Source organism: Ictalurus furcatus, chromosome 16 (assembly GCF_023375685.1).
Source record: "Ictalurus furcatus strain D&B chromosome 16, Billie_1.0, whole genome shotgun sequence".
Lineage (NCBI taxonomy): Eukaryota > Metazoa > Chordata > Actinopteri > Siluriformes > Ictaluridae > Ictalurus > Ictalurus furcatus.
Genome location: NC_071270.1, coordinates 1,535,222 through 1,560,000, shown reverse-complemented (window position 1 = coordinate 1,560,000; position 24,779 = coordinate 1,535,222). Strand labels below are relative to the sequence as shown.

The 24,779-nt window shown below is 45.1% G+C and overlaps 2 protein-coding genes across 10 annotated transcripts in view; both read left to right on the top strand.

The window, feature by feature from the left end:
* The window catches only part of cplane1 (ciliogenesis and planar polarity effector 1), a 20,321-nt gene extending 2,314 nt beyond the window's left edge, over positions 1 to 18,007 (top strand). For 3 of the 6 annotated variants that reach the window (XM_053645789.1, XM_053645787.1, XM_053645788.1), the window contains 46 exons: positions 38 to 220; positions 869 to 1,118; positions 1,244 to 1,396; positions 1,664 to 2,343; positions 2,457 to 2,647; positions 2,822 to 2,902; positions 3,018 to 3,158; positions 3,385 to 3,564; positions 3,659 to 3,887; positions 4,027 to 4,157; positions 4,261 to 4,478; positions 4,641 to 4,805; positions 5,277 to 5,427; positions 5,518 to 5,627; positions 5,702 to 5,848; positions 5,961 to 6,090; positions 6,538 to 6,859; positions 7,053 to 7,929; positions 8,592 to 8,749; positions 8,853 to 8,992; positions 9,198 to 9,298; positions 9,397 to 9,455; positions 9,770 to 9,832; positions 10,204 to 10,387; positions 10,486 to 10,791; positions 10,877 to 11,467; positions 11,679 to 11,848; positions 12,123 to 12,204; positions 12,481 to 12,532; positions 12,780 to 12,914; positions 13,007 to 13,078; positions 13,170 to 13,300; positions 13,433 to 13,619; positions 14,072 to 14,319; positions 14,461 to 14,554; positions 14,791 to 14,964; positions 15,060 to 15,095; positions 15,221 to 15,254; positions 15,474 to 15,602; positions 15,733 to 15,895; positions 16,039 to 16,094; positions 16,257 to 16,394; positions 16,497 to 16,648; positions 16,774 to 16,869; positions 16,990 to 17,153; positions 17,429 to 18,007. In XM_053645789.1, the coding sequence (XP_053501764.1) occupies positions 38 to 220; positions 869 to 1,118; positions 1,244 to 1,396; positions 1,664 to 2,343; positions 2,457 to 2,647; positions 2,822 to 2,902; positions 3,018 to 3,158; positions 3,385 to 3,564; positions 3,659 to 3,887; positions 4,027 to 4,157; positions 4,261 to 4,478; positions 4,641 to 4,805; positions 5,277 to 5,427; positions 5,518 to 5,627; positions 5,702 to 5,848; positions 5,961 to 6,090; positions 6,538 to 6,859; positions 7,053 to 7,929; positions 8,592 to 8,749; positions 8,853 to 8,992; positions 9,198 to 9,298; positions 9,397 to 9,455; positions 9,770 to 9,832; positions 10,204 to 10,387; positions 10,486 to 10,791; positions 10,877 to 11,467; positions 11,679 to 11,848; positions 12,123 to 12,204; positions 12,481 to 12,532; positions 12,780 to 12,914; positions 13,007 to 13,078; positions 13,170 to 13,300; positions 13,433 to 13,619; positions 14,072 to 14,319; positions 14,461 to 14,554; positions 14,791 to 14,964; positions 15,060 to 15,095; positions 15,221 to 15,254; positions 15,474 to 15,602; positions 15,733 to 15,895; positions 16,039 to 16,094; positions 16,257 to 16,394; positions 16,497 to 16,648; positions 16,774 to 16,869; positions 16,990 to 17,153; positions 17,429 to 17,548 (8,374 nt within the window). In that variant the 3' untranslated portion in view covers positions 17,549 to 18,007. The remainder of the gene's footprint in view (positions 1 to 37; positions 221 to 868; positions 1,119 to 1,243; positions 1,397 to 1,663; positions 2,344 to 2,456; positions 2,648 to 2,821; positions 2,903 to 3,017; positions 3,159 to 3,384; positions 3,565 to 3,658; positions 3,888 to 4,026; positions 4,158 to 4,260; positions 4,479 to 4,640; positions 4,806 to 5,276; positions 5,428 to 5,517; positions 5,628 to 5,701; positions 5,849 to 5,960; positions 6,091 to 6,537; positions 6,860 to 7,052; positions 7,930 to 8,591; positions 8,750 to 8,852; positions 8,993 to 9,197; positions 9,299 to 9,396; positions 9,456 to 9,769; positions 9,833 to 10,203; positions 10,388 to 10,485; positions 10,792 to 10,876; positions 11,468 to 11,678; positions 11,849 to 12,122; positions 12,205 to 12,480; positions 12,533 to 12,779; positions 12,915 to 13,006; positions 13,079 to 13,169; positions 13,301 to 13,432; positions 13,620 to 14,071; positions 14,320 to 14,460; positions 14,555 to 14,790; positions 14,965 to 15,059; positions 15,096 to 15,220; positions 15,255 to 15,473; positions 15,603 to 15,732; positions 15,896 to 16,038; positions 16,095 to 16,256; positions 16,395 to 16,496; positions 16,649 to 16,773; positions 16,870 to 16,989; positions 17,154 to 17,428) is intronic. The other 3 variants (XM_053645790.1, XM_053645791.1, XM_053645792.1) reach the window with 3 other exon arrangements.
* Positions 18,008 to 19,089: 1,082 nt separating this feature from the next.
* The window catches only part of LOC128620227 (WD repeat-containing protein 70), a 38,166-nt gene continuing 32,476 nt past the window's right edge, over positions 19,090 to 24,779 (top strand). Inside the window, exons 1-7 of one of the 4 annotated variants that reach the window (XM_053645016.1) lie at positions 19,090 to 19,144; positions 20,678 to 20,722; positions 20,811 to 20,894; positions 21,441 to 21,537; positions 21,654 to 21,882; positions 22,922 to 22,981; positions 23,556 to 23,689. In XM_053645016.1, the coding sequence (XP_053500991.1) occupies positions 19,099 to 19,144; positions 20,678 to 20,722; positions 20,811 to 20,894; positions 21,441 to 21,537; positions 21,654 to 21,882; positions 22,922 to 22,981; positions 23,556 to 23,689 (695 nt within the window). In that variant the 5' untranslated portion in view covers positions 19,090 to 19,098. Of the gene's footprint in view, positions 19,145 to 20,677; positions 20,723 to 20,810; positions 20,925 to 21,440; positions 21,538 to 21,650; positions 21,883 to 22,921; positions 22,982 to 23,555; positions 23,690 to 24,779 lie in introns of all 4 variants that reach the window. The other 3 variants (XM_053645014.1, XM_053645013.1, XM_053645012.1) reach the window with 3 other exon arrangements.

Below are 24,779 nucleotides of genomic sequence, written 5' to 3'. Positions count from 1 at the left end.
CAGAAGCCATTTTTTGACGGCTTGTCGTTTCCTGCAGGTCGTACTGGGTGAGCTGCGTGAGTTGGACACCAGAAGGTCTCTATCTGGCCTGTATACTGAAGAGAGGCTCTGTCCTGATGCTGGCCCGCTTAGGAGGGCTGGTCTCTCTCTCCACAAGTGGGTGTGACATTGAGTTTGGCCCCGCACACTTCCTGCCTCTTCATCCGTTAGTCACGTACAGGTGAGCAGCGTTGTGGTATTTCGACACCGACACGAATTGTTATACCTAATAAACAAGGACTGAATCACTTTTAAGGCGCGCAACTGTCTAAGTTCGTTATTTTTCCTATAACGACACGCCCCGAGGCGTTTTACTCACCTGGTTACAATTACACCACTATTCAACGAGCTGTTACTATAGAAACAATAACGTGATAGAGCGAATGCTTTAATGTAAACCTGTGATTTAAATTGTCAGAGCGTGTAGAGAATGAATCAAACGCTTCCGACCAATCAGATTCAAGAATTCGGCTAGCATCAAAGACGACAAGCGGTCATGTTCGAGTCGTGTTCACGCCTGAATGAATGCGTTAGTACACATGGCGCATTATTTCTTTCGCATTAGTGCTGTTTCAGGTCATACCCGTTACTCATTTTCTTTTATTCACTGCTGTTCATCCGTTTTTTTTTTTCCCTTGTTCTGATCCCTGTCCTCTTTTACCATCTCCCTCCCTCCTTTTCTTTACGTCTCCAGTCATCCGCTCTCTCTTTTTCCTCTTCCGACACGGTCATTTTGTGCTCATGTAAGTACCGGAGCAGTAGAACTTCCGTGATTACGTTGGGCGCTCGCGTGGGTCACGTTTAACACGTCTGATGTCGCTCCTCGTAGACCTCCAGTGCCTTCACAGCCACCAGATGATGCCTTGTCCAGCTCCAGCGTGTCCCTGCGCGACCCGATGAGACAGCGGTACTCTGTGACCTGGCACCCGAGGCTGCCTTGTCTCATCGTGTCTGACGGCTACATGGTGACGGCGCTGAACATGTCCGGCCGGCCCGCCTCTTCCTCGCTGATGAGCAGCTTCCTGACAGAGACGGCTCAGGCGCTGGAGAGAGTGCGCAAGATCGTTCACTCGGAGCTGGTGAGTCAGGGCCGGAGCGGTCTGAACACGCCGTTGTTTACACGGGTAATTCTCTGGGTTTATAAAATAAATAAATAAATAATTGGATAGGAATGTATCACGTCTCTATCTGTGTGGTTGTTCAGCCCCAGGTGAAGTCCAAACTGGAGTCCATGTCTACTCTGAAGCTCGCAGCCAGTCTGTTGGTACTGAAAGAGAGAGAGACGCCCGAATCGACACTGCCTCTATTTTTACGAGGTGGAGGAGGCACAGGAGGCTCGAGGCTGATGACAGAGAGGGTGATTCTGCTGCTTACTTGCCTGCCTTTTTTTTTTTTTAGTACTTTTGAGAAGTAATTAGAATAATGTTCTCAAACAGGTTCTTCACTAATATAAGGGACGGTTAATTATTTACTGAGACAGTAAAAACATTATTCCTGAAACGGATAAAAATCCCCAGCTATACTCCAGTATTAATAAGTGTTTGAAATTTGATGCGTGACTTCACCATCGTTCCATATTATTATCCATTTCTCTGAGTTAAAAAAAAATAATCTGTTGCTTCAGATTGAGGACGATGATGGCGATGACTCGGACGAGGCTCGTCATGCCGGCTCGGTGCCGGAGGACGGCGGCAGGTTAGAGTTCGCCTCGATGTTCGACACCCTTCACGCCCAGTCCCAGGCCGAGTCGGAAGATTGCGACCGGGATTCCTCAGCTCTCTTGGAGGAACTGACCAGAGCACAGCGGAGTTTGATGACCGCCTGGGCTCTCGGTGTTTCGCTCGTTCATGCTACGGATCAGAGGGAGCGCATGCTGAAATACACCGTCACCTGCGCCGTTCGTTTGGCTCGCCTTCTCCAGATTGCCGATCCACTGATACAACCTTACAGACAAAATAGCGTGTTCGAATTCCTCAGGTCTCTGCTCTCCTTTCTGCCGTGGGATTCCACCCGCAAAGGTGGCACCAGCTGCTTAGGGGTCGTTTTGGATCTCGCGCAACGTTTTGTTCATCTTTATCTCCCTCCGTCAGTTTGTTCCTCTCAGAACTTCATAGCAGCGCTTTACGTCCTCCGGGAAGCATCGAAGATTCTGGACCAGACCTACGTTCTACCACAGAAAGCAGCGCGGCAAGTAAAGGACGATCCTTGTCCTTCAGACATCTTCTCCATCTCACTGTTACAGGATGACAAGGATACTGAAGCTGTGAGCTCTCAGATATCTCTCTCAAGCAGACCGTCGAATAGGTACCGCTGGTTTTTTTGTTTGTTTTTTTTTAAAACGTCAAAACCGAATCGTTCGATAAAGTTCGATCCTAGAACGGTTGCTAACGTACGAACGGACGTTCTTTGGGTTTCAGATTGGTGGCGGTATGGCGAGACATCTACAGACAAGCCTTGCGGTACCGGGACGAGTTACGGAGTGGTAGAAGTTTAGGGAGTCGAAACGGGGAGCTGGAGAACATGTCGAAGGTGATCTCTCAAATCCAACAATCGCTGCAGCGAGCCGGAGACCGTCTGGAGGAAAGTCCTGCACTTTACAGCGTAACAGGTTAGACTCGGTCGATGAAATTATTTCAAGATAATTAAGCCAGACTTCATCAGTGGTTTTTTAAATTTTTTTTTTATTTATTGTTGTTGTTTTTGGTACGAGAAGATTGTTAGGTGGCCCATAAGTGCAAAACGCATCAACAAACCATGACATTCCGTTTCTTTCTGCGTACAGGAGAGGAGCACTTCATTTCTGGTGACTACAGCGAGTGTGCCCAGGTTTGGCGAGACCAGCTGTGGGAAGAGAGAGCAAAAGGTATACGTCTTGCTATATCGTGCTATCGTCAGTGAATATCTTTTACTATGAGATGAGGTTAGGTTGCGTTGCCATGTGCTGCCGTCATAAGCACCTGTCCGTTTTTGTCGAGCAGCTGGGCCGAGGACAGTCTTCCTGGAGACGCGCTACTGTCTGGCTCTTCTGTTTGACCAGCTGTTTCAGTATAGGCTGAGGGAGGCACAGGCCTTGTGTGACACCATGGCCAAGCAGCTACTGACTTCAGAAGATACTGTAGGTAAGTTTCAGAGAAGATTGCTAAAATCATACAGTGCTGTGAAAAAGTATTTGCCTCCATCCTGATTTCTTCTGTTTTTGTGTGTCTGTCATACGGAATTGTTTCAGAAATGAAAACAAAATCTAAGATAAAACAGAGGCGACCTGAACAGAACGTAGCTGGATGGAGACTTTTAATCTGGTACATGTGGTTATTAAATCGAACACGTGGTATTTCTCGCCATCAGCGACGCTCGCAGACGAGGCCCAGTCTGAGCCGTGGCTCCCGCAGCGGGTGAATAGCGAGGCTGCCTGTGCTGTGGTCCAGTCTCTCGGCAGGTTCATGGCGTCCTACTTCACCAATCAGCCGCTAGCCGTCTTCCCACCACACAGCGTGGACGTCCTGCCTCCTCTACATCTGCCACAGTGTGAGTAACATCTCTGTAAAGATAACCACAGACACTCCTCATATTTCACATCGAATTCAAATTCGCTCACGAACCCGCATTGTTGTCGTTACAGCGACGCGCCGGCGCACGGTTACTCTCAGTCAGCGGCGGGTGGCGGCCGCCGTGAGATCTCAGCACCTCTCGGGCATATGGACGGTGGAGTATGCTCTGGAGCTCCTCCTGCTGGGCGGGCTGATTCCTGAAGCAGCATGGCTGGCTCAGAGTTTGGGTGACTGGAAGATGGCTGCCTCTCTTGGTCTGGCTTACACCACATACTGCAGACTGCACTATGATTTCAGCAGGTGACTATTTGTTTACTCAGATACAAACGTGCCTATGGTCAAATCCCGTTAAAGTCTAAGAAAACGAGTGGAGTGTGACGTATCTCAACGCACCGGACCGTTTCAAAGGTCACAGTATAGTCTTTACATTTTGTCGTAGGTTGCAATGGAAAGAGTTGCACCTTCCTGCAGAGCTGCAGCCTGGCTTTATCTTTCAGACTCAGCTGGAGTCGTTATTGGACTGCAAAGTGTCATCTAACCGACAAGACACGGCCTTGAAAAGCCTCCCAGGTTTGTGCTTTATTCGGTTTCTATAGAATGTAGTGTGTTCAGCAGTACAGAGTGGTACAGTGATGACTGTTGCGTTAGCCTCCTGTCTGTTTTATTTTATAAGATGTCGTTGAAGTCGAGGACACGGAGCTGCTCCACGTGTACGCACAGGAGATCCTGAAGGCTTCAGTCATGGCAGACGTGGACGTCGTGTCACGGCCTCTCACCAAGCTGTTGGAATCAGCCAAGGAGCATGCGTCTTCGTTCACTGCTCTGGTTCCCCCTGCATTCTACCTCCCTGCACCTCCTTTGTACTGTCCACAGCCTGCTCCTGACCCACAGGTACTCCGGTCAGAGCCCTCACTGGGCATAGGCGTTTGGATGTTTCTAAAGTGTGGTGGCTGGCAGGCACGCATTACCCGTCACAGCATTTTCCTAACAGTAACTGGATCCTTCTTTAAAGTGCTTTTTTCTTTCCTCGCTTAACTCATCTACTTTTGTCAGGACTCCACTGGTGCCGTGTTGTCGGTCTCGGAGAGGGAATCACGTTGTCATGTAGCTGCAGTGTTACAGCGAGTGCTGCTGCTGTTCAGAGCCGCTCGCTGCTCCCGGCCGGCTGTGCAGTGGTACGTCAGCGGCCTGCGTCGATGCCGTAAGCTCTTTCGCAAGGTAAATGTTTTATCTGTGAGAAAGAATATATTCTGTTTGTGTGTATCTCTCATACTGAATTGTTTCAGAATTGAAAACATTATCTAAGATAAAACAAAGGCAACCTGAGTGAACACAAAATACAGTTTTTTTTTAAACGATGATGTTATTTACTGAAGCAAAAAACGTTATCCAATATCAACTGGGCCTGTGTGAAAATGTATTTGCCCCCGTAGTTACTAATTCCCCAAGTCTCGACACTTAAATAGAACTTTTTAAACAGCATAAAGTTGGTTATAAAAGGCCTTACTATGCCAAAACTGAAAGAAATTCCAGAAATGATGAGGAAGAAGGTGAGTAGTTGGTGGCACAAACAGAATTTAAGCTGAAGGGGGCAAGTTGTTTTTCAAATAGGTGATAGGTGTTGGATAATTTATTTATTTATTTTTTTCTTCAATAAAAAATAAAATAATAATACTAATAGAGAATCAGCTGCTGCGGTTTGGGGTTTGTCGACAGGTCAAGAAGGCAAACAAGCAGCCTAAAGATGACCTTCCAGAAGGGTTGAAGAAGTTCACTAATCGCCACGGGTTTTTCCGCTCGAGGTCCAGAGACACGAACAGTGTCGTCATACGAACGATAGGTGTGCACCGTACGTGCGAGATTCTACTAACGTAGCCGTAATGTGTAGAAAACGCCTTACTAACAAACCGTGCGTGTGTGGCAATCTCAGTGTGCTTTAGGGAATTATGTGGGCTGTGCTGGATGCTGCATGTTCGTGACCAGCTCACCGTCTTCTGTAGAAAGTACCAAGCTGCAAGGAACAAGACTAAAGACATTCGGGTAAACAAAATTCGAACAGAATTATACCCCTGTGTTTAGGAAAGGTTCTGAGCGTGTGCGTGTTTGGGTTCTAGGTGACGGATAACAGCGTGTGTGAATTGCGCGAGGAGGTCCTGCGCTGGGCTCGTCGCCTTCTGCCTTTCTCTCGCTTCCTGAATGCAGAAGAGACGTTACAGGACTTGGTGCTCAGCCTCGTGGCCGAGCTGCCCGCCGTTCCGACGGTGAAAAACAAAAACGGCACACACGCGACGCTCTATAGCTTTGCCGTCTTCTCGACTTACCCTTCTAAACACCCTGTTTGCGTTTATTTCCTATATTTTCCTTCATTTCCAGGTGGCAGAGACATTAGTCAAAGTGTTTCCTGATGACGAGGAATCCGTCCGGGTGCCTCTAAGAGAGAAGTACGCCTCGCTGCTGCAGAGGTTAAGTTCCAGCACCGCGCAGGATAATACGGCAACGCAAGGTTAAACAGCAGTTGTTTAACAGACTCATTTGTTTCTCATATAATATACCACATTGTTCTTTGAACCCACGTTGAAGAGTGCTGTCTTTTGAGACCGCAGCTTTAATTTCTGGACCAGAAAAATGTCAACAGAATGCTAAAATAAATAAACTAACCAAACCTTTTTGCATGGCAGTGATAATGTTTTTTTTGTTTGTTTGTTTTTAAAGGAATTTTTGAAACTCTGATTTTTATAGGTCTAGAACCACTTTTAGATTTGACATATTACACCTTTAAGGTGTTTGTTCATTTATTTTCAATACAGTATTGAGACACTACAGTGCTAGGGTATCTTTATTATATGGAATAATAACTCTTTACATTACAGCGCATTAACGAGGTCGTTAGTTAATAATATGTGTATTAGCAGGATGAGACACATTGATTTACTTTCCAATTTATGTCCAGCCACACAGGCAAGTAGTACGCAAGAGGAAAAGGAGGGAGCGACAATGATTCTGATGATCCAGGAGCAGCGGAGGCAGCGGGTCCGAGAGGGGCGCCGTCTGGCGAGGAGCAAGATCCCACTAGAGCGGCATATCTGGGAGAGGGAGGAAGACGAGGAGAGGGGAGGAGCCAACGCCATATCTGACCGGTTCTCACGGTGCGCTAGCTTGAGTAACAGTACGCTCACAGACTCTGAGCGCCCCCCGGTGAGCAGTGAGGCTGACACTGCTGATACAATATCAGAGCCTCGTTCACCGGAACTGCACAATAGGTCTCATCCCAGGTACTCGCTGTCGTCACTTTTACATCTTAATCGAATTGTATTTGCGTAAAAAGCCAAAATGCTACGTTTATTAGTAGTAAGTCTTGGAAAACATGAAGTAAACTTTTATTACTCCATGTTTTTGGCTCACCGATTTCATCTCGGAATGTTTTCAGAGCTTCGTCTTGCTTTTTTCCCACCTTTACATTTTCAGCTCCGTGTCAGCCGAACCTGAGAACACGTTCAAATCAAAAGATGGAAGAAAAAGAGATGTGACGGAGCGAGAACACAAACGTTTCACCTTACCCTCTGTGGGAACGTGGCCGTTTGAACTCGAGGACGAGGAGTATCCGTGCTTTTTGGAGCTTTTCCTAAGCTACGTGTTGGAGAAGGACAGCCCGGACACGGAGGAATCCGAGCTTCCTTTGCTGAGTAGCTTCTCGTCCTGTCTGTGCGACCGAGAGCTTCGCTCTGATGCTTTCGAAGTGCTGACGGCGATCAAAAGACGGCCGGCTGGCCGGAAAAAGGGTGTGCGGCTTCCCGCGTTCCGTGCTGGCGGCTGCTTTCACGTTCTTCCTGAGACTCCCGAGCCGCTGGCCTCTATCATCGGTCCTCCTCCGTCCGTCATCAGTGAAACTCACACAGCTCGAATCGGCACAGGTGCTCTGCCTCTTCCTGGGAAACAACCAGGATTGTTTAGCCTTCGACGACAGAACGAGACGCCGCTCAGACAGAACGTAATAACCACGGAGTCCGGTCCTATTCGGAACTTAATCCCAGGGATCCCTCGAATAGAGCGCTGGCCCTTTAAGACGATCCTCTGCCCTGATGTGGACCTACAGCTGGAGCTGGACGCCAAATCGGAGGCCCGGTTTCCCCAGCTGGCCAGGCTGCTGGAATGGATGCTGCGCTGGGCAGACAGAAGTGTCCTGCTCACTCATTCCAGCAGGAAGAAGACGGGGAATGCCGTCGAGCCAGTGGTGATTAGGGCTAAAACTTCGGCTCCTGCAGTGCTCTCCGCTCTGAGGCTGCTGGAGCAGAGATACACCAAAGCCCAACTGAGGACCGACGAACACTACACTCAGATTAGGGTGAGTTTTATATTCGAACGAGAGGGTGTGGATATACTCCTCTGTATTATTAACTGGAGTACAGTGGTGCTTGAAAGTCTTTAGAACCCTTTCGAATGTTCTTTATTTCGGCATAAGTATGACCTAAAACATCATCAGATTTTCACACAAGTCTTAAAAGAAGACGGAGAGAACCCGGTTAAACAAATGAGACGAAAAGATTATACTTGGGCATTTATTTATTGAGGAAAACGATCCAATATTACATGTGTGTGAGTGGTGAAAGTGTGTGAAGCTCTAGGATTAGCAGTTCATTTGGAGGTGAAATCAGAGTCAGGTGATTTCGATCAGTATGATGACGATCAGGTGTGCGTGAACGGGGGTCTGTCAGAGTCTGATCTTCACAACACACGTCTGTGCTAATGTATCACGCATGAACAAAGGAGATTTCTGAGGACCTCCGAAAAAGAGTTGTGTGACCAAGTATAATATTTGTGTCTCATTTGTTTAATTGGTGTTGTATCAAAATCTGGGAAAAATAAAATCCTAACGGGTTCACAAATTTTCAAGCACCACTATACAAAAGCAGCGGTTAATACAGAATACCAAATACGGCAAGGATACGTATGAGCAAGATCACCAAGCTTCACTAAAAGCTGTATTTCACTCTCATCGTCCCGCAGGTCCCAGAAGCTCAAGCCATTGTGGCTCCTGTCCTGCCACTGGAGTTAGGCTGGAAGCGCGAGAGAGAGAGCAGCGTGGACACCGGCTATCCTTCCGCCTCAGCGGGGACTCCCGTCACCCTGCCTGATCTGGACCCTCCTCATGGACACGCTTCTAAGTGAGGGCTTTTTAAATAAACACAGCAGAAACATCTTACGAGGGTTACGTGCAGTTTGGCTTTGCGCTGTGGTTATTCTGTAATACCGCGTTTTATTACGCAGGGGGTGTGAGCCCGAGGGTCTTCCGGATGAGCCGAGTCTTTCTCACTCGTACGGGCACGAGGACATGACGTCCGACGTGGAGATAAGAGAACGAAGTGTTAGAAGAGTGAAGGAACCACTCCCAATGGGTGAATCGGACAGTAAGAGTCTTTTGCTCTCAACTTGTACTTTAAAGCTGCAGTATGTAACTGCAGAGATTTTTATTTATTTATTTTTTCTCCAGTTTAAGAGCATGTTTCTCCCCCGATTTTATTATTTCTACTTTTTAAATTGGCGATAAAACACGTTACGGACCGCCGCTTTAATGACGAGCGCCATTCTGAACAGTCTTATGGGGTTTTTCAGGTGACCGTAGTGTTGTGGAGAATCTGGAAGAGTCTTCAGTTGGGTCAAATATTTCAGTACAGATCGGGACAAAGGGCAGAACACGTAGACCCAGAGACCAGGTGAACACCGCTGCCTGCTAAAACAAGCTTACCGATTTACAATGGTTTAATAATTCACTGGGTTATTTATTTATTTATTTTTCTTCTTTTCTCCACAGCCTTTAAAACTATCGGATTTAGAATACTCCAAGTCATCCGATGACTCCTGTGAATCGCGGTGAGTTTACTCCATGCTGAAAAAAGAAAAAGAGCGCATTAATATAGTAATTGAAGTAGCTTATTCCATGCACACGTTTCAAGTTTGCCAAGGAGTAGACTCTAGCGAATGTCCGTGAAAGCATCGAGTCATCAAGAAGTTGCCACGGTGACCGTATAAACACAGCTCATTGCTTGTGTGTGTGTGTGTGTGTGTGTGTGTGCGTGTGTGTATGGTGTAGTGTCTGAGTAAACGGAAAGTGAAGCATTTGGGATTGTTTTCGGTGTGTAATTATGCACTTCTGGGTTAATCTAAATGTGCTCTATGTGTTGCAGCTCAAAGGACGTTGGAACATTGGATATTGAACTTGCAGAACCAGGAAAGGAACCAGAAAATAGGCAAGTATATCGAGTGTGTGTATATATAGTGTATAAACTCAGTCAGGATTATTTATTTATTTTTCTTCCCCTGAACTTTTCGACCATATAACCCATTTTTATTGAAATTATGCAAAATGATTAATGAGCGTAATGACTGTGATGACAGAATCAGAAAATCACAGACCCCCTGGTTATGCTTCACAGACACCTGGGGGGGGGTCCTTGGAGCCCATTTTGAGAACCAGGGGTGTAGTATGGTAGTTTTAGAGTGCTTTTAGGATGTTATGAAAGTAGCCAATAGTATTTACTACCATAACTAGGCTTATAGCTAGTGTGGTACAAGAGTTCTTTTTTATCCCCCCCCCCTAAAATGTACTTTTATATTTTAGTCCTGTACATGAGGCTCCTGAACTTGAGCCTGTTCAGCCGCGTGAGCAGCAGCTCCACTCTGTGTCAAAGCCTCCGGCTGAACCAGGGACCGTAAGTCATCCTCCGAGTGTCCAGAACGGAGAAAACATTCACCCTGAACCAGTCAGACATCTGCTCCAGGATGAGCTTTTCCGATTAGTACAAGTACGGACTGTAACAAATACCCGGTTGCGCTCTTATTATAATGTATATCTTATATATATTTAAATAGTTCTTTTCTTGTGTAATATTTCCATTTTTAGTTGCAGCAACTCAACTTCATGAGTCTTATGCAAGTGGTGGGAGCCTCGTTCGCCAGCGCGCCCCTCTCCCACGCCAACTCGCTGCTTTCACAGCTCAGTGTTCCTGCGTCTCAACCTGCGCAACCACAAACTCGACCCACTGTGGCTCAGTCCTCACATCCTCCTCCCTACAACACGAGATTAGAGAAGAAGCCAGACACTGTTTCTGAGCTACACAGCAGGACTCCCAGAGCTTCTGATCAGCAGTGGATGGAAACAGATCCCGGTCTGAATACTCCTGAAGAAAGGAGAAGACTCTGCCCTGAGGTAAAACCTCTAAACAGACTACTTTTCACAACATCTGCCTTATTATTCGGTTTCTCACTTTATTCTTCTACTTGCTTGGCCGCAGGAACTCCAACGGCTGACCGTTCATCCTGGTCCGTCACAGAACAGCCGGGAAGAAGGAAGTCGTTTTATTCCTCCCTCTCAAAGACTTCTTACCGCAATAGACAGTCAAGCCCCGCTGCCGGCACCCCAGCAGAATCATCCCCCTGAAACGGTTCCGATTATACAGGGGTTCAAACTTCTCCGCTTGCCCCCTCCTCAATCTCCTCCTGCCCCTGTAAGAGAGGCCTGGGGCCCGAATCAGCACAAGCCTACCATGTACAGGAGGTCTGAGAGCTATCAGAGGCAGGCTGAGCCAACGGCACAACCCGCACACCGAAATCCGAATCAGTACAGCATACGGACTCGAGCTTACACTTCGTCAGACAGGGGGACAGAAAGAGAAGCAGTCCGTCTGCCTCCTGCTCCCAGCGGGGCAGTACCAGATATTGGGCTCCCACTGCTGCGTTTCCCCCCCAGCACCCAAGTCCGACCCATCCAGCTGCCCAGGATCGCTTTGTCCGCCCCCATGAGGCTGCACACGGCAGGAACGGTTTCCGAGTGCGTCTTTCCCAAACCGCACTTACTGCGTGTCGAGCCTGAGCCATCTCGTACTGTAAGCACATCTTAATCTATTCAAATCATCATTATGGGTCGTTTCACAAAAATATTAGGCCATGCGTATTTCCACAGACAAAAATTGCAAATATTCAAAAATGAATAGCAGACACATAGAAGAGTCAGCAGTTGGCACTGTGTTTGGAGCATCCAGGTGTTTACGGTTGAACGGTAATAGTTCCTGGTTGTGTGCTGTGTGGTCTGGATAGGGTTTGAGATACAGCGCACCTCCTCGGCCCACTCCTCGCTTAATCCCCCTGGAGGAGCTGATGGCCTGGGCAGCGGGAACGAAACAGGAAGTGAATTCTACGCTCCAACTTCTCAAGGCACCGACGCAAACTACACAGAGCAAACTCACGGACACGCCCTCCATCAAAAGGTGAGCTCTTTAAATCGTAGTCCTAATTACGTGTCTATTTATTTATTTATTTATTTATTTATACACCTGCGTCTGTATTTATAAATATAGCGCTCACTGATCGCTCAGTTTTATATATCGTGACGTCAATTATTCTTCTGTAAGACACTGTTATTGTATTTCCTTACGTTAAAAGCGTCGTTCAGTCGGCATGAGTACCGTATCGGATCGGAACACGCTTGCGGATCGCGACCGTAAAGCACATTTTCTGACGCTTTCAATGCTTGTCTTTAAGGCTTAAGAGGAGAGAACATAAAAAGAACGAGGAAAAGGCTGTGTCCTTCATACCGGATGATTCTATAATCCCTCCATCTCAGGTAAAACAGCCGTTAAGAGAACACCAAAATGGAGATTTAAAAAAAAAAAAGATTAAAAACATGGTTGTACATTAGAAGGATTAGAACAGATATGAATGAAATTGTACGTACTGTATACAGTATAAAATGTGTGTATATCTTTTGAGACTGTTAACCTCTGCCTGCTAGTGAAAACATACAGCTACTCCTTTTTAAAAAAAATATATATATCTTACTTGAACTGCGCTTTATAACGAGTCAATTTATTAATAATCAAGCTTTTATTTTTTTAATCAGGAGCCTGAAGACGACAAATCTACTCCAGATGATGGCTATGCCATTCCTTTAGGTTAGTATGTTAAACAATTCTGTAAAAACTCTCACACGGACGTTTAGACCCAATATACGACACTCGGAGTTGCTTGTGAAACAAATGAGCATTATTTACGTTATATAAACGCTAAGATTCCTTTGCTGATCATCATATTAGCCTTTTTATGTTTTAGTGACGTTTTCTAAACCTTAAAGCTGTAGTTTTCCATGTAGCTGCACCACTGTCGGAGATTTCACCTTCTGCCTTCCCCGTGGTTCTTCAGGTTCCTTTGAGTCGATGCTGACTGGGCAGAGATTGCTTGCTGAAGCGCAGGCCACGTCGGCAGAGCTTCATGCTTTCGCAGCCACGTGCAAACGACCTCCTGAAATCCAGGATGCCTGCACTAACACAGACCCGGGTGAGTGGTGCTTTTCAGAGGCACCTCGCTTAATATTCTGGAGATGATTTTAAGAGAACTACGCTGATTTTTCTCATTTCTGTCTCGTTTAGCCTCGCCTCGCGGCACCACCGATAAAGCCGTCTCAGCCCAGCTTCCCGTGTCTCCTGGTTCTCCGTCTGCACGTGAGTTCTACTGAAAAAAAGCATTGTTCAACTGTTTTAAAAAAAAAAAGTCATTTGATAGATTTTAGTTTCATTTCTGTCACTTTTCTAGGTGCTGGACATGTGGACATTAACGTTGCTCCTGCTGCTCCCCCTGAGGTCTTCCTGAACCTTCGCACCTCTGAGGAAACGGTTCCAGAGCAGCCAGAGAGCTCAGGAGACGCAGCAGGAAAAGCCCGTACGGTAAAGAACGACACTTTTTTGTCTTGAAACATCTCTTGTGACAGAACGGTATCGTCAGTGTTGCAGTTTCCATGTACAGGACGTCTCGGTCGCCGAACGCCGTTCTCTAAACGATTGCTATCTCTCTTTAAGAGCGCTCACGGCCGGGAGGATTGCTCTCTATTACAGGGCCTGCCCTCTTCCCAAACCCCTGTCCAGAGCCAGTCCTGTTCTCCTCCACCTACATCTGCTCAGCTTCACCTTCTAGCAGCTTCCGTGGTCAACTCGACCCAGAGCAACACCGAGATCAGAACAGAAGAGCACACTGATGGATCACCAGGTGCTGACATCTTTATAGTTTAAAATGAGATCGTCTCGCTTAATGATTCGTGAATCGTGTTAAGTAATGGCATGAAGATTTGGGTATGTGTTTACACAACGAAAAGTTTAAATGAGCCTCCTTGTACCATTCCTTTAATGCTCAGTCTTTTTATTGTTAATGTCATACTACTACTATTAATAATAATAATAACAACAATAGTAACAATAACAAAAAAAAGATAAAACAAAACCAATACCCTTGCTTATGATTTTTGCAAGTCTGTGAAAATAAAATGGGTACATTAACGGGCTTCCTGTAGGAAGGCGAGCCCCGCTTTAAGTTGTTTCAAATGCAAAAGTACTTTTCTTCATTCGACAGGGTGATTTTAAGGACTCGACATTCCTTGCGACGTTTTTTTCTTTTTTTTTTCTTCTTCTTCTTCTTTTTTGAATGCATGTTCCATGCTCCAGGTTATTCAGTAACGTTCACTCCTCCTGCACTTGTGCTGTCGGCGCCGGACACCGGCGGAGATCCAGTCACGGCGAAGGCGCTGACCGAATTCGGGACCGAACAGGAAGCCGTGCCAGCGGGCCGCTCGGTAGACCGTGCGTTTTCTCACAGCCAGGTCTCGGCACATCTCTCCGAGATGGACGCCCGACTGGCAGCTCTCCAGAGCATCGCTGACCACATGGACAGAGAATTTGCCAACACCAGGCTGGTAAGTAAAATCAAGCACAATTTAAAATAACTAAACTATTGATCTTGGTCTTTTTTTTTTTTATTCTAGAATGAAATCCTGGACCGTATAATATTAAAGACTAATTTCAGCTTTACGTTTCTGTTGTTTTCCTTTAAACAGCTGGTAAATACCATAGACGCTCTAACGCCGGTTGCGATGGCCAGTGTGGAAGAGGAGCGTGCTTATTCCAGCATGCCGAGAGTTACGACGGAAGGTCAGAAGAACTCTTGCCTTTATTGTTCTCAAATTGCTATGGTGTAAGGGGACTAAAAGACGTCAGGATGTGCTGCTGTCGAAAATAATTAACTTTGTGAACTGACTGAAGAAATTATCATTTAAGAGTGATTTTCTCTGTGCTGACATCTCATTTTACTCAAGATAAGGTTGACTTCCGTACGTATATAATGAAGAAACGGAGATTACGAGTGTCCGATGTGTACTTGTATTCAGGAAAGAGACGCACAGGTAGCGTGAGCACGCACGAGGAGGAAGAAGAGCAGGGACGGTTTTCGTCTTCCACACCGAATGGTAGTGTTCCTCCACGTCAGAGGGGGCGCTCGTCTCTCTACCCAGCCTCACCGTCCATACACAGCGCTGTCCACCGACGCCACATGACTCCTGCAGGTATCACGATGCGTTTCCCCTGCACGTCTGACTGAAGAGTATTCGATTTCCATCTTAATCTGAAAGCATGAGTCTGATGCTTTTTTTTTTGGCAGTGAAATCGGAGCAGCCTCTCGGGGTTGTGAGAGAAGGTTAGTGCACACTCTTTCTCCTGACACACCTAGAGTAACCATATACCTGCTGGTAATTTTCACTAGAGCTTCTCATTCTGTGTCATGGCAGAAATCCTAATGCATTCGTCGTTATTTTATTCCAGAATTCACTGAATCGCTGATGGAGAATTCAGACCTGTGAGTATTTCTTAATACTTCCGATAAACCCTTCTGTCGTGTTTCTTTAGAATTTTAACCCTAGAACGACCAGAAAGGAAATTTTGAACATGGTTTTAGAGAATTGGAAGGTTGTAGCTATTTGTAGCAAACAAAGGTAATAGGTAAAAGCGTCACGACTAGTGGAGATGGGCAGGATTGTTTTGTATTTACGTATATTTGGTGTTAATTAATTATCAGGCTAGATAAAGACATTTTGGGTCTGACTGGACTGAGCGATGTTGCGGACATCTTGGGAGATTTGGTTGAAGAAGGGGCGCTCTCGCCCTCCGCGCTCCGTCGCTCTCCTTCGGCGACCTGGGAGAGAAGGTACGACGTCGTTTTGAAGGATGTGCCGTCACTCGAAAAAATGAGTTAACGCGAATACGTACAGATATAACGAATACGTTTACGAAACCAAAAGAGAAGTGTGTGTGAAAAGCGTTTTTTTTCTCGGAAGCAAACCAGAGGAGCAGCGGAGGAGAGCCATGATGGAGGAGGAGAGGAAGGAGCTGAGGACCTGGATGAGGAGGAAGCAGCGAGAGAGACTGGTCGAGTACAACAAGCAGAGGGCGGAGAAGAGAGAGAGGGAGCGCTTTCCCTTCGCTCCTCCTAATCCACTGGTCAGGCTCGGCCGTTCCTGTTTATGTTCCTTGTATTTACTGATTTTTTTTTTTGTGTGTGTGTGTGTGTGTGTGTGTGTTTTATTCAGTTCTTTTTGTTTGTGTCTAATTTGTATCGTTTTTTTGTTTGTTTTGTTTAACAGAATTTGTCCTCTAGAGACCTGGCAACCAACAGGAAAGCTAAAGAGGAGAGAGACAAGTAGGTTTTTGGATAAATAAAGAACTAGTGCGTTTATATAATCATCTGTTCTGACCAATCACATTCGAGAATTCAGCAACACTGTGGTGAAACGTGGTTTACGACCAAGTCTCGCTTATTGTAATGTACAACCATCGTCTGTTTTCATGTCTGTATTTCTAGGGCAGTTCTTCTGGACCATCACTCGCAGAGAGCACACGAGGCCTACACGCTTATCACAGACATGCTTACCACCCCGCGCGTCCTCCCTGCTCCTTCCGACAGCACCACCGACACCAAGGCCCGAGACTCCCGGCCTGGGTCAGCATGCACCCTAGACTTCTCGAGGTCTTATCTCGGCACACGATATTTCATTGAGCGTAAATGGCACCGAAACAGAGAATCGTGCTTTGTGCGTTACAGGAGTCGGACCCGGTTTAAAGGGCCTCTCGGGAAAGGCCAGAGGGGACGAGCGCGCTCTGTTTCGACGCTCGGGAAGACCGTGGTACTGCAGAAGAGAGGCGCATCAGCTCCACCCGCGACCCTGAGCAGCAAATTTGGACTTCATAGACCTGGTTCTTTTCCTTTATAACCCCTGCTAATTTCATAGATTATACCAATTTATTATGGATATAAATTATGGTATTTAATAGTAATAATAATATAGAATACCATTTTTAAAAAAATTATCTTTAATCAGTGAGCGCACTTCCTGGTGACCGGCTGTCCCAGGTCACACGGCGAGGCATGCTGACAGACCTGAGAGGGAGACCGAAGGTGAAGACAACCATCCAGCGTAAGCTTTTATTCATATACGCTGACTATTCATAGTGACTAAACGACTACTAGCGCTACTGTAATATTTATTTATTTATTTGTTTGTTTGTTTGTTTGTTTGTGTTTTGGCAAACCCTAGGCCCCAGACCCGGGTTAAATAAATCCCCAACGGAGCTGAGGACTGTAAGAGAGCGAGAGGCGTCACGGTTGGAGGACAAAGAGGAAAGGGACGTGGTGAGTCCGTGGAGCGTTCCTCGGGAGATCCGCAGAATTCTTGGGCTCGACAGCAGTGCCGAGGAACAAGTATGAAACAATGAATTATTTCCACAGTGGCATGTAAGATGATGAGTCAAACCCTCCAAATTAGCACAGTACTACTGTAGCCGAACAAATCATTTGCCTAATTTACACCCAAAAGTATTGGATATTTGGCATTTTAGCTCCTTACAACTGCCATCAGCGGCAGATATTTCATCGCTTGAAATGACCAACCTTGCTCGTGTTCCGTAAGCGTTAAATGCTCTCGATTTCCAACGTATTTCCCTCCATATCCTTGCTGTTTCTTCATGACTATCCAGGGCTTGGTGGATGACGGTGTCGACTGGAAGGACGCCCTTTCCCAAAGCACCAGCAGCATTCTGAGTAAGATGGACTGGGCGGCCATCGAGAGGATAGCGGCCGGAGAAGGAGACGTCTGACTCGATGAGATTCGAGCTAAAACTTTGAAAAGCATGAATGTGTGAGCTTTGAGGAGCTGCTATGTGCACCTATTAGAACTGCTCGTCGTGTGTCGGTTTTGCTTGTGTGTGTGTGTGTGTGTGGATATATGACGGACTGTGTGCACAGAATAAGCACTCTTGTAGCATTTGAATAATTTGTCAGGTGCTTTTATCAAATGCTGGATATCTTGATGATAAAATTCTAAGGTACATGCAAAAGTGAACTAGACTGTTGTACTTTTTATATAGAACGTATTTTTATTGATGTTGGATTTCCTCTACGTTCAGCATTATCTGGTTTTAAAAGCAACAGGGTACGTAAATAAAAACGAAGTCCACCGGAAACGATGCAGAATGATCAGGGGCTGCGGTATAGAAATTGTAAATTGTTTTGATATGCTTTGCACTGAGTATATTTAATACAAGATTGTTTTCACATTCCTGCACGCTGTCATTATTCCTCAACATCGATATAACTTTAAAGTAATAATACACGAGATGGTGAGGCACAGTGGACTTTCCCATTTTCTCGCCATGTCCACATGGGTTTATTGTCCTCACCTCACAAAAACATACTAATAGGTGGTTAAGGTGAGTGTGTGAGTGTGTGTTGCATGGTGCCCAGCAATGACTCGTACAATCCAGGGTGTATCCTCATTTTACACCCAGTGTTCCCCGATACGCTCCGGATCCACATCGATCCTGAATAGAACAAAGACGGATGAATACTTGGGCTGCCTTCTCACACTTTTTGTTATTACTGACGGGTACAGTCAGTGATCTGAAGCTATATTTGGCGATTCATCGAATGTGTTACGAGACTGTGGCTTTCTCTTTGACTAAAAAATGAGAAATTGGGCAGTTAGCAGCTATTTATAGCCTTAAAAGAGGAGAAGCTTTGTGAAGTAACAGCCAACACGACTGGACTGGACGTTGGTGGTCCACATCATTCACGTCGTCTTTTCTCTAGTTTACAAGCAAACACAAATGAGACACCACATTGGAGCTTTTCCACTCAACAGATGGTTTATTGACAGATTTTTCCAAGGGTTGTATGAAAACTTCAAAATCACTGATGCCACCTTTAATCCCTGCTAAAACGCCCAGCTTTGTGAATGGACACCAGGTTGAACTGGTCACACTGGAAACCACTAATGCTGTATCTAAGAAAATAACCATTGATCATTTTTATTTATTTATTTTAATTTTTAAAAATGAATTTATTCAAGTAATAAGGAAGCTGGAAAATGGTCTACTAGTTTGGCAGAAGGTAGCGGATTGATTGATTTGTTTTAAAGTAGGGATGAATGAGGATTTGTGGCGCTTTGGAAACGTCAAAAAGTTTAGTTTCCATCCACTTTTATTGAGGATGCGCTTTACTTAAACCGAGATAGAGCTTAGAAGAGAAAAGGGAGCGTCAATTTAACAGATGGAGATTACCTAGAGTTTGTCAAAGCCGTAGTTTTGAATACAGGTTAGCGGCTTTTATTTTGACCGCTAGCATGGATGTGACCCGGAAGTAAATTTTAATGTTGATACTCGAGGGAAAAATGGCGGCACAGAGAGATAGTGACGGTATGCCGTTAGTCTGTTTTTCATTATTATATTCTGTTGTAAATCCTTTTTACGTATTTTTTTCTTATGTATAGACGATGTATTATTATTATTATTATTATTATTATTATTATTATTATTCGGACCGGCATTACACAGTAATTTGGTCAGTTCGGTGTTTAGTTTAATAGCCTGCTAGCAACAGTAACTCATTTGAATGTTACATTTTTACAGTGTTTCTTAAGATAAAGATTAGCATTGTCTGTCTGTCTGTCTATCTATCTATCTGTCTGTCTCTCTGTTTATCTATCTATCTATCTATCTTTCTATCTGTCTCTGTCTATCTGCTTATATATATATCTGTCTGTCCATCTCTCTGTTTGCCTATCTATCTATCAACTCTACAAGTATTGGCACCCTGTCTGTCTGTCTATCTGCTTTTATATATTTGTCTATCTCTCTATCTGTGTCCCCATCTCTGTCTGTCTATCTGTCTGTCTGTTTGTCTTTATATATTTATCTATCTGTCTCTATATATCTATCTATCTGCTTTTATATATTTATTTGTCTATATATCTATCTATCTGTCTGTCTCAAGATATCTGTCTGTCTGCTTTTATATATTTATCTGTCTGTCTATCTATCTATCTATCTATCTGTCTGTCTGCTTTTATATATTTATTTATCTGTCTATCTGTCTGTCTATATATCTGTCTGTCTTTATATATCTGTCTGTCTGCCTGCCTGTCTTTATCTATCTGTCTATCTGTCTTTATCTATCTGTCTGTTTGTCTGTCTTTATATATCTGTCTATCTGTCTTTATCTATCTGTCTGTTTGTCTGTCTTTATATATCTGTCTGTCTGCCTGCCTGTCTTTATCTATCTGTCTATCTGTCTTTATCTATCTGTCTGTTTGTCTGTCTTTATATATCTGTCTATCTGTCTTTATCTATCTGTCTGTTTGTCTGTCTTTATATATCTGTCTGCCTGCCTGCCTGTCTTTATCTATCTGTCTGTTTGTCTGTCTTTATATATCTGTCTTTCTGCCTGCCTGTCTTTATCTATCTGTCTATCTGTCTTTATCTATCTGTCTGTTTGTCTGTCTTTATATATCTGTCTGTCTGCCTGCCTGTCTTTATCTATCTGTCTATCTGTCTTTATCTATCTGTCTGTTTGTCTGTCTGTCTGTCTTTATATATCTGTCTATCTGTCTTTATCTATCTATCTGTCTGTTTGTCTGTCTTTATATATCTATCTGCCTGCCTGCCTGTCTTTATCTATCTGTCTGTCTGTCTTTATATATCTGTCTGTTTGTCTGTCTTTATATATCTGTCTGTCTGCCTGCCTGTCTTTATCTATCTGTCTGTTTGTCTGTCTCTCTATCTGTCTTTATATATGTTGGACAAAACAGACTAATACTGTATGGGACTCAAATCTCAAATGGCTCCATATATGGAAAAAATACTATATGTGCAATAGAGAGGGATTTTTTATTTACTTATTAAATTTTGTTTGTTTGTTTGTTTATTTATTTATTTATGACTGTTTTCAAGGCGGCGAAGAGGACGTGTCCTCAGTCATGGGCTTCTCAGGATTTGGTAAGTACACTTATTCCTGAATTCTCGCTCATGTAAATGATTTCCTTTTCTACGTGAAATGTGAAATGTGTCCGTCACGTGTCCGCAGGTAGAAAAGCTCGGACGTTCGACTTGGAGGCTATTTTTGAGCAGACTCGGAGGACGGCCATCGAAAGGAGTCAGCGGGTTTTAGGTCGGCATTGGAGTCACGTCGAGTCGTGTAGTAGGCTTTCCTGTCATCACGATGATAATATAATGCAATGATTCAGGGATGAAATATAGGTCCCAGTGACTGACAATGCAAAAGTCAATAAACACAAATACGTCTAGATAACAGACTATGAATTATACAACATGCCGTACGGTACAATAAAACCAACTTTACTGCGCAGTAGTCATGCTAATATAACGTCATATTAGGTTACTAAATGTAACGGTCATGTACTAAACGTACTGAGTACTTGGCTGAACAGGTTAGGGGTCTGACACTTTTTGTGTCTGGTTGCATTGGACAGCGCCACCTACAGTTGCGGTCATAAGTTTACATTAAGAACCAGGGGGGTGTAAACTTTTGAACAGGATGATCGGTGTAAATTGTTATTATTTTGTCTTCTGGGAAACTTCTGCAAGGTGTATGTAAACATGTGACCTGGTTAAAGAAATGGGATGGGTCGAAAGATTTGAGTAGTATAGCTGGCTGTGTGTGTGTGTGTGTGTGTGTGTGTGTGTGTGAGAGCAGAAGACCGTCAGCAGCAGGAGTCTCAGAGTTCTGGTCCCAGTGCTGCCTCCTCCAGGACGTCTGCCTCCAGCCAAAAACAAGCAGCTTCCACTTCTAGGTGACTCTAAATCTGTTCTGAGATGTACAAACCGCCTTCTGACGTCCTCTCTTCTCGTTCCCTCCATCAGCCGCCCGACTGTGAGAGGTCATACAGTGCTCTTTTGTCCTAAGCAGGCAGAAGGAGAGCGACGACAGCAGCGACTCTGAGCTCATCGGTCCCCCTCTTCCTCCTCCACCCGCTCTGTCTGCACAGGCTGACGACGACGACGACGACGACGACGACGCGATCGGACCTCCGCTTCCACCGGGCTTCAGCCGCACCACAGCTGAAGGTGGCGACGACGACGGCGGCGGCAGCGACGATGACGATGACGACGACGACTCCATGGAGGAGGAGGATGATGTACGTGTTGGTTTTCAGTCTTTGCAAGCTGTAGAACCTTTCAGAATTCTTCATAACACGTCATCAAACGTGTTATTTTCTTAACGTAACGCCATATCAATTGTACAGACGTTCAAAAACAAATAAGATAGCATTATATTTACTTCCTTGAGTCATTACACCTTTTTCATAAAACACACGAACGATATAGCGGACCCTGGGAATCAGGCAAAATATTTGAGAAAAATCCACGATGTGGTCATGTGACACTTTTGCAACAGCTTGATGGTTACACTAGGGGGCAGCGCGTTCCCATCATGCCAGTCTTCGAGCTTCTCCGATTTCACAAGTTCTGCTTGTACGATTTCTGATTTATATGCAGCAGTAATAACATAAGCGCAGCAATCATAATAATAATAATAATAATAATAATAATAATAATCATCATCAGTATCCTGTAATAATAAGCTCGACAGGAGAGGATCACTGGAACAAAGGTTCCTGAAAGTGTCTTCCCATTAACGACATGTTTAGTCATGATTAAGCGAGTGTGTATTACTACACACTCCCCGTGTGATGCCTCGCGGCGCTCCGAGTGTGTCTTTTGACTTCACAGCAGAGCTGACGGAGCGCAGAGACGCGCTCGGCTGGTGACGGAACCGCTTCCTGCTCGTTCTGTGTTTCGTGTGACGGTCCAGACTTTCTCGCGGTCCGTCACCCCGTGCCGTCTTCCAACAAGACCGAGCGCAGTGAAAAGTTACGCGTGCAGTGACCTTTATCGGTTAGCGAGTTGCACCGGTCCTGACCCGAGATCTGCTCCGTAAACGATCACAGGTGCAGGACAACTAACTGCAGATGTTAGTTCAGGAATAATTTCTCAGAAGGAAGTCATAATATACCTAATAAAAAGATTTAACAAAACAAAACAAAACTTGCAATACAGAAAGCTATCTTTATTTCTTCACTTCCTGATAGTTGACTTTTGGACCTTATTGTATAAAGCTCTTATCTGTCTCTCGCTCTCTTCCTCTCTTCTTTTGTCTCTCGGTCTTTGCTCCAGGACCCGGTAAAGAAGATTCCAGACACTCATGAGATCACGCTTCAGCATGGTACAAAGACAGTAAGTTTTTCTTTCTTCCTTCCCCTCCCTTAGCGCTGCTGACCTTTTCTCTCCACTCTGCCTGTTAGTTTTGTAAAGCCTGCAAATGTAATAAAGGTGGACTATGTAACGCGATCCAGTTCTGAACGCTCGGCCGCTGAGGGTTTTCTCGCCTAATCGTGGTTGTAAAAGCTCCTCGGGCGGACCCAGCCGAGCATCTGAGCCACGCAGAGTGCTAGCGAGTCTAAATCCTCCTTAGAGCGGTAGAAAAATATACCAGGGCTTTGCATAGAGCCGGTTTGCTTGTGGGCAGAAGCCTCGTCAGTCCTGTTGTCTTTAAATTTGGCTTAAGATTGATTTTTTTTTTTTTCCTCATTTGTTGATGTGAAGAATAATTTCCTCCTTCTTTTTCCTCTTAATTTTTTTTTGCTGGTTTTTTCTTTTTCTTTCCTCCTGTTTTTTCCCCTCTCTTAGTCTATAAAGTGTACCTTTTATTTATATTTGATCCATATAAATGCAAGTGTTAATAACATCCCAGTGGATGAATTTGTTCACTGCCGGTGAATAAAATCCTCCTCTTGGTGTCGTGCTGCAGGTCTCAGCGCTGGGTCTCGACACGTCCGGCGCTCGGCTGGTCACCGGTGGCTTCGACTTCGACGTCAAGTTCTGGGACTTTGCCGGGATGGATGCGGCGCTGCAGGCCTTCAGGTCCCTACAGCCTTGTGAATGGTGAGAATGCTGACCGTGAGAGTATGGGTTCAAATACAATAAACACTGCGTAATATTTTATCCCAGGTTTCATTCAAGCCCGTGTGTAAGTGTGCGGGTAAGGACGAAAGTTCGCCAGGGAGTCAGTAGACAGGTTTGTAAGTCGGAAAATGAAAACGAAGTACGCAAGTAAGTATGAAAGTAGGCAGATGAGGCGCGTGAATAAGTGGACGAGGGAGTACGGAATACGAGCAGGAAAGCCGACAAGGAGGCGAAGTGGTACGTAGGTAAGTAAATTAGAAAGGAAGCAGGCACGTAAGTGTGTAAATATGCGAAGAGGCATGTATGTAAGTAGGAAAGCAAATAAGCAAGCACATAAGGTGGCAAGTAAGCCATCAAGTTAGTACATAGGCTAGTAAGAACGCAGGCAAGTGAAGAATACAAGTAAGTAGACGAGGGAGTTAACACCTCTCTGACGTGAGCCTGTAAGTTACCTTCTGCTTTTAACAATACACCCTGACACAAAGACTGCGTTTACACGGACAGCTGTAATCTAATTATTGACCTTATTCTGAATAAGACAATACTCTGATTAAAGTGTTTACATGAGTCGCTTTTGGAATACTCCTTTTACGTGTTCTAGAACGTGGTTCGATTAACGGCACGCGTCATCACGTCACCGCGCGACGCCGTCCGACGTCCCTCCAGAATTTCACGTATCGACGTACAGTCGGTCTTCGTTATGGTCCCGTATATAGTTTCGGGTGATTTTATTTTAAATTATTTATGGACGCGTCCAGTGCGGTTGATCATTTGTCACGCGACTAAAACGGGAATCCTCCACACGTCTTAATTCCATTCGTGTTCACTCCGAGCGTGACTTTAATGGGATTAAGGTCCTCGATAATCTCTGTGTACGTGCGAGTCTCTTAATCAGAGTATCGTCTTAATCGGGTTCACGTCGGATTATCGTCGTCCGTGTAAACGCACTGAAAGTCTACTGCGCCAGCCAGACCGTGATTAAATGTACCGCTCTAGTTTGCAGCCCCAATTCCGAAAAAGTCGGGACAGCATGGAAAACGCTAATACGAACAAAGAGGAGTGACGTGTA